The sequence below is a fragment of the Lottia gigantea genome (genome assembly GCF_000327385.1).
Source record: "Lottia gigantea unplaced genomic scaffold LOTGIsca_77, whole genome shotgun sequence".
Taxonomy (NCBI): Eukaryota; Metazoa; Mollusca; class Gastropoda; family Lottiidae; genus Lottia; species Lottia gigantea.
Window position 1 is genome coordinate 535,526 of NW_008710566.1, and position 8,080 is coordinate 543,605.

The 8,080-nt window shown below is 37.5% G+C and overlaps 2 protein-coding genes across 2 annotated transcripts in view; both read left to right on the forward strand.

Moving 5' to 3' along the window:
- Positions 1-1,797, forward strand: LOTGIDRAFT_236217 (hypothetical protein; the record flags this gene model as incomplete). Its single annotated transcript, XM_009066503.1, has 1 exon — positions 1-1,797. One exon carries the CDS (start codon positions 1-3, stop codon positions 1,366-1,368), a length of 1,368 nt encoding a protein of 455 aa, XP_009064751.1. The 3' UTR covers positions 1,369-1,797.
- A 5,344-nt stretch (positions 1,798-7,141) lies between these two features.
- LOTGIDRAFT_222053 (hypothetical protein) overlaps positions 7,142-8,080 on the forward strand; it is a gene marked incomplete at both ends in the record, with an annotated part of 16,189 nt that continues 15,250 nt past the window's right edge. Inside the window, one exon of the mRNA XM_009066504.1 lies at positions 7,142-7,299. Within this exon, the coding sequence (XP_009064752.1) occupies positions 7,142-7,299 (158 nt within the window). The remainder of the gene's footprint in view (positions 7,300-8,080) is intronic.

Consider the following 8,080-nt stretch of genomic DNA (forward strand, 5'->3'; position numbering starts at 1 on the left):
ATGGATCAAACGTCGGAAAATAACCACCTTGAACATATCAGTACGGCCATGTACAAGCTGAGAGATTACGTTTTACATGTTTTAAGTTTTCTGTTGTACCGCTTTACCCGATCTCTCATTGTTACCTTCCAAAAATTCACATGGGCAGTGTCAGGTGTCGAAAAAATTTGCCGCGATGCCAGACGAGGCCTGCAATTCCGGCAAAGTGCTCACGTCTTGGATATATTTTGGAAACGGAAGTTCCTGCCACATACAATCGCAGATCCGAAAGATTTTATTGCGACCCACAGTTGCTTTAAACATCCCAATTATGTGCTTAAACCAAACGTGTCTCTTTACTGCATGACTAAAACTGACGCCATTTTTATTGAGGTGGCAGAAGGCGCGAATTTATACAAACATCAGCATAATAAGTATCTGTACGAGACCCAGTTCGAACACGCCAAGAAAATTGTAATGATGCCTTTAGCATCTTTTCATAAAATAGCTTCCGATGTCGGCAATCCGAAAGTTCCAGTTCTTTGGATTTCTAGCACAGGACGGTGTGGTTCTACTCTTCTTGGACAGGTCTTTTACAGAATCCCTGGAATGCTGCTTCTTTCGGAACCGGACTCCATCACCAACTTGGGAAACCTGTATAAGAGTAAGGAACTTCAGAAAGGAGAATACGAACAATTACTTGCGAGTGCAGTTCGTCTGCTCTGCAAACCGGATGACCGTTACAGCATGATGTGTATCAAGGTTCGTCCGAGCATGACCAGACTGTCTGAAGAGATCGCTCACATGTTTCCTCAAATCCGACAGTTGTTCATGTATAGAAACAGTCTGAAGACGGTGCTTTCATATTTAACAATTCTGCAAACCGACCCTGCCTACCAAGCCATGCGTTTTATAATGGACCACAAAGTGTTGTCCACGATTTTGCCTTTCTTTAGAACTGGTCTTTACAATTACTATGCCAATTTTAATGCCAAGGAAATCGAATCGATCAAACCGTCCAATTTATCAACCGTGGGCATCTTCACTGCGGCCTGGGCTGCCGGTGTCAGCCGATGCGTGGAATACCGAGAAAAGGGATTGCCCATTATTCCAATTTTATACGAAGATTTAATGAAAAATCCAATGCAAAGCTGCTTAGTGCTTTTTACAAAATTAGACATTCGTAAAGAATATGTGTCGTTAGCTGCCGAAGCTTTCAAAGTGGATTACCAAAAATCGTCCGTCCTTGGCCAAGGTCTTCTGCCTCCGGATTCCAGGCGAGCCATTCCACCGGAGGGAAGAGTAGAAGCAGATTCCATCCTGAAAAAATATGGACTACATAAATTAGGCGAGCGATTTGAAATTCCTGGTCTCATGAGGTTTGAATGAACTTAACGAATTCGTTGATGTGCTACCGTAAATGCTTCTTAAATGATCTGATATTAATGATTTAAAGACTTGTACATGATATTGTTACATTACTCAATCTAGATCTGTCAACTTCCTTAAGAAATGCGAGTTCAACCTGATGACGAGAATAATGGCATACATATTGCTAGCCCATCAAAATTTGCTCTCTCTCATCGAGAGCATGTGATTGGATGAGTTTGTGAACACACCTTAGATCTAGAATGACTGAAGGAATCCAGAGAAAATAAGCATATATGCTTCGTTATGTTACGTACACCTGATGTCACTCGGCAATTGAGTCTACATACATATCTTTATTGATTCAGTGTCCTCATACATGCATTTTGCTTTATTCGGTTGTTAATTAGGCTGTATACTGTATTATTATGAAAATATTTTTATATCTTTAAAGAGTTTTTGTCCTACTCAGCATGCATTGGTCAATCCGAGGAACTGCGCTGGGAAGTGTCGAAAAGGGTGTCACATGGTATCCTCACGTGTTCCTCATTCCCATCATTGCACATTGCACGGCTTTGCAGGTGGCATATTCTCGAAACGATCTTAGAGCTAGGATGTCCTAGGTTCTTATCATCAAACATTGATTCTAGGACATCCTAACGCTAAGATCGTTTCGAGAATACGGGGCCTGGTCTTTATTAGCCCAAATATGCCCCCATTATCGAAAGGTGGCATGTGCCTAACGTTAAGAAATCCGCTCTAAAGCTAGGTGGAGTGGGGAAAATGGATAAAATCTTGACGAAAGAGGGTAATAACTTTCCTTGATTAACCAAAATAAATGGGATTTAAGCGCTGAACAAAACAGGATATCACCCCTGTGATAGAATTACTTTTTGTCTGTAGCCTTTGTGATTATCAAAATTAAATGGAATAGTACGGGATACATTGCTTTGTCCATAAGGTTAAAGAAATAATTGTTGTCTATAGTCTTCATAGTCATATAATTCAAATAGAGTTAATACCCATCTATAGTCCCAAAAAAACAGTGTCGTATATAGAGAGCAAAGAAATCATTGTTGTTTGTAGCCAGAAACATTAAATTGAGTTATTTCCCTTTGACCGTAAAAATGTTGATTATCTTTTGAATCATTTTGTAAAATTTAGTTACGTTTTATATACGTTTTACATCAAGGGAAAGAATTCTCTGCAATTTTTTTTATTGACCACTGTAGACACTTATGAAAATCTTTTAAAATCCAACTTCAATCGTAAGAAGGGTACAATAGTAAATCGGTTTGAGAGATGGAAAACAGTGGTCCATAATAAGTCTTCGGAGTACTGTAATTCGGAGCATTGCACGGAGGTACAGTAAGTACCTCTCAATATAAGAGAATACCCTCTTGCCAGTGTCAATCTCTGCTTCACCCTAATAATCATTTTCTACTGATTACTTCAATTGTCTCGACTATCTCCTCTCTCTCACTACTCCCTGTCTCTTCTTTCTCTCTACTACTCTTCTTTCTGACTCTAAGTAATTTCTCTATACTTCCCTCTGTCTTACTTTCTTTCTACTCTCTCTAATTCATTCCTCTCTACTTTACTACCTTTCTCTTCTTCCCTCTGTAAGCCATTACTTCCTTTCTTTCTTCTCCCCTCTGTAAACTGTATGCCATTACTTCCTTTCTCTCTTCTCCCCTCTGTAAGCCATTACTTCCTTTCTCTCTTCTCCCCTCTGTAAGCCATTACTTCCTTTCTCTCTTCTCCCCTCTGTATGCCATTACTTCCTTTCTCTCTTCTCCCCTCTGTATGCCATTACTTCCTTTCTCTCTTCTCCCCTCTGTATGCCATTACTTCCTTTCTCTCTTCTCCCCTCTGTATGCCATTACTTCCTTTCTCTCTTCTCCCCTCTGTATGCCATTACTTCCTTTCTCTCTTCTCCCCTCTGTATGCCACTACTTCCTTTCTCTTTTCTCCTCTCTGTATGCCATTACTTCCTTTCTCCTCTCTGTATGCCATTACTTCCTTTCTCCTCTCTGTATGCCATTACTTCCTTTCTCTTCTCTGTATGCCATTACTTCCTTTCTCTCTTCTCCCCTCTGTATGCCATTACTTCCTTTCTCTCTTCTCCTCTCTGTATGCCATTACTTCCTTTCTCTCTTCTCCCCTCTGTATGCCATTACTTCCTTTCTCCTCTCTGTATGCCATTACTTCCTTTCTCCTCTCTGTATGCCATTACTTCCTTTCTCTCTTCTCCCCTCTGTAAGCCATTACTTCCTTTCTCTCTTCTCCCCTCTGTATGCCATTACTTCCTTTCTCTCTTCTCCCCTCTGTATGCCATTACTTCCTTTCTCTCTTCTCCCCTCTGTAAGCCACTACTTCCTTTCTCTCTTCTCCTCTCTGTATGCCATTACTTCCTTTCTCTCTTTTCCTCTCTGTATGCCATTACTTCCTTTCTCTCTTCTCCCCTCTGTATGCCATTACTTCCTTTCTCCTCTCTGTATGCCATTACTTCCTTTCTCTCTTATCCCCTCTGTATGTCATTACTTCCTTTCTCTCTTCTCCCCTCTGTATGCCATTACTTCCTTTCTCTCTTCTCCTCTCTGTATGCCATTACTTCCTTTCTCTCTTCTCCCCTCTGTATGCCATTACTTCCTTTCTCCTCTCTGTATGCCATTACTTCCTTTCTCCTCTCTGTATGCCATTACTTCCTTTCTCTCTTCTCCCCTCTGTATGCCATTACTTCCTTTCTCTCTTCTCCCCTCTGTATGCCATTACTTCCTTTCTCTCTTCTCCCCTCTGTATGCCATTACTTCCTTTCTCTCTTCTCCCCTCCGTATGCCATTACTTCCTTTCTCTCATCTCCCCTCTGTATGCCATTACTTCCTTTCTCTCTTCTCCCCTCTGTATGCCAATACTTCCTTTCTCTCTTCTCCCCTCTGTATGCCATTACTTCCTTTCTCTCTTCTCCCCTCTGTATGCCATTACTACTATACTTCCGCTTGTTTCTAATTCATATTTGCCTACTTTTCTCTGTCTCTCTTTGCTTTCCTGTTTATTCCTTTGCACTGTGCTTAAATCCGTCTACTTCTGTTTGTCGCTACTTCCTCATTCTCCACTTCCCTCTATCCTTGGATGTCTGTCTCTCCTTTTTTTCCAGAATATTGTTTTTCTCTACATTTCTTACTAAATGAAATCAAAATTTAACTTGACTAGCCAAACTTTAATTTTGTGTTTTCGGTTTACATTTAATCAAAATAAGAAAATAGACATGCTAAAAGGGAAAGAGAAGGTAGCCCAACAAGAATTAGCTCGGGAAAGGTGAACAGATTTGAGTTGATTGTTAGTATTGTTACTATGTGTTCAGTGTGTAGATTTGAGTTGATTGTTAGTATTTGTGACTATGTGTTCAGTCTGTAGATTTGAATTGATTGTTAGTATTGTGACTATGTGTTCAGTGTGTAGATTTGAGTTGATTGTTAGTATTTGTGGCTATGTGTTCAGTGTGTAGATTTGAGTTGATTGTTAGTATTGTGACTATGTGTTCAGTGTGTAGATTTGAGTTGATCGTTAGAATTAGCTCGGGAAAGGTGAACAGATTTGAGTTGATTGTTAGTATTGTGGCTATGTGTTCAGTGTGTAGATTTGAGTTGATTGTTAGTATTTGTGACTATGTGTTCAGTGTGTAGATTTGAATTGATTGTTAGTATTGTGACTATGTATTCAGTGTGTAGATTTGAGTTGATTGTTAGTATTTGTGACTATATGTTCAGTGTGTAGATTTGAGTTGATTGTTAGTATTGTGACTATGTGTTCAGTGTGTAGATTTGAGTTGATTGTTAGTATTTGTGCCTATGTGTTCAGTGTGTAGATTTGAGTTGATTGTTAGTATTTATGACTATGTGTTCAGTGTGTAGATTTGAGTTGATTGTTAGTATTGTGACTATGTGTTCAGTGTGTAGATTTGAGATGATTGTTAGTATTTGTGACTATGTGTTCAATGTGTAGATTGAGTTGATTGTTAGTATTTGTGACTATGTGTTCAGTGTGTAGATTTGAGTTGATTGTTAGTATTTGTGACTATGTGTTCAGTGTGTATATTGAGTTGATTGTTAGTATTTGTGACGATGTGTTCAGTCTGTAGATTTGAGTTGATTGTTAGTATTGTGACTATGTGTTCAGTGTGTAGATTTGAGTTGATTGTTAGTATTTGTGCCTATGTGTTCAGTGTGTAGATTTGAGTTGATTGTTAGTATTTATGACTATGTGTTCAGTGTGTAGATTTGAGTTGATTGTTAGTATTGTGACTATGTGTTCAGTGTGTAGATTTGAGATGATTGTTAGTATTTGTGACTATGTGTTCAATGTGTAGATTGAGTTGATCGTTAGTATTTGTGACTATGTGTTCAGTGTGTATATTGAGTTGATTGTTAGTATTTGTGACGATGTGTTCAGTCTGTAGATTTGAGTTGATTGTTAGTATTTGTGACTATGTGTTCAGTGTGTATATTGAGTTGATTGTTAGTATTGTGACTATGTGTTCAATGTGTATATTGAGTTGATTGTTAGTATTGTGACTATGTGTTCAGTGTGTAGATTTGAGTTGATTGTTAGTATTTGTGACTATGTGTTCAGTGTGTAGATTGAGTTGATTGTTAGTATTGTGACTATGTGTTCAATGTGTAGATTTGAGTTGATTGTTAGTATTGTTACTATGTGTTCAGCGTTTAATTTTGTAAACCACCAAAGCTGTGCTGAAACATTAAAACCTGTACACTATATTACATAATGGAAGAGTGCTTCGTTGCATATCTTCACATCTTGCGCAAATTGTTGCAACAAAATTGTAAATCAATCAAACAAGTCTACCTTTTCACGAATGGCTCCGAATGGGTAAAATGTGGTCAATAACAATTAGCTATGCTTAGTTAGAAACATTTTGTATTGGAAAACATTATCAGGCGGCCCCATCCTGGTTGAACCATTTGTGTCGCCATTGGCCGATCGAGTCATGAGCTGAACACACTCCACTTATTCAATTGATATTTCTTTCCATGTTAAATCACGAAATTCAACCTTAAAACTACCAGTAGGATAAGGATACAGTCATTAGTGCAGAAGTTTTTGTGGTCTGAGTCCATCAGGGGCCGTGCGTTTCTTTACTTCCGCACGGGCATGCGCAGTTAAATAAATATTTCAAGATGGTGGACATCGAAATGTTTTCAATGGATACGAGAAAATAAAGTCGTGATTATTGATTAAGACCTACTTGTAAAGATCTTAATATAAGTGTAAGGGACTTATTTTCGCATGTCACTCCCCTTTTAGTTTGTCAATGATGAATCCACGATCAATGATCATATATAGCATTCTTTGTGAAAATTGTCAACTGGCTATTGAGTAGACTGTTGTAGTGTTGATTGAAGGCCTGCTTACTACTTTGTACTGCACCTTTGCTTTAGCATGGCGTTGCCTGATTGTGCCAACTTTCACTCTCAGTGGACTGCACACTTTAGTCTTCATCCTCATACTAGTTCGCCTCTATATGTCATCAGGTTGGATTTTGAAGCATTACAGTAATGATATGCCTTGAAAACCAATATGTACATATCTAAACCCAAATCAACATGTTAATGCTAAAAATGATGCAACAGAGTGACAAACCAGGGAAGCAGATATTCAAAATTTTCAGATGAATAAACCAACTTGAACTTGCATGATTTAATGATACAGCAAATCAAGCTATATTTTAAATTTTGAAAATTGAAAATTTTTTTTTCAGTAACTTGTAGGAAGAATGTCATTATTTAAAACTAGAGACTGGTGGTCTGTTGGTGTGGGAGAAGAAGAGGAGTTTGATTTTGGATGTCTAACAGTTGGCAACATAGACAACAGCTCTGATGATCTTGGTAAATATAATCTTTCCCAAAGCGATATGACCTCTCACTCAATTAGGTACAGAACGGTAAGATATAAAACCCCATTTCATTTCATTAATGTACAGAACATTAGGATATAAAACCCCATTGCATTTCATTAATGTACAGAACATTAGGATATAAAACTCCATTTCATTTCATTAACGCAATAAGTTACAGAACAGTAGGATATAAAACACCATTTCATTTCATTAGTCCAGTAAGGTACAGAACAGTAGGATATAAAACTCCATTTCATTTCATTAACGCAATAAGTTACAGAACAGTAGGATATAAAACACCATTTCATTTCATTAGTCCATTAAGGTACAGAACAGTAGGATAAAAAACTCCATTTCATTTCATTAATGTACAGAACATTAGGATAAAAAACTCTATTTCATTTCATTAATGTACAGAACATTAGGATATAAAACTCTATTTCATTTCATTAATGTACAGAACATTAGGATAAAAAACTCCATTTCATTTCATTAATGTACAGAACATTAGGATATAAAACTCTATTTCATTTCATTAATGTACAGAACATTAGGATAAAAAACTCCATTTCATTTCATTAACGCAATAAGTTACAGAACAGTAGAATATAAAACACCATTTCATTTCAATAATCAGAACATTAGGAGATAAAATTCAATTTCATTTCATTAATGTACAGAACAGTTGGATAAAAAAACTCCATTTCATTTCATTAGCCCAATATTGTACAGGCCGATACAGCAAAATACTCCATTATATTTCAGATAAAATTATAATTGGAAGTTTCCATGGAATTCTGAGAATCTACAATCCTC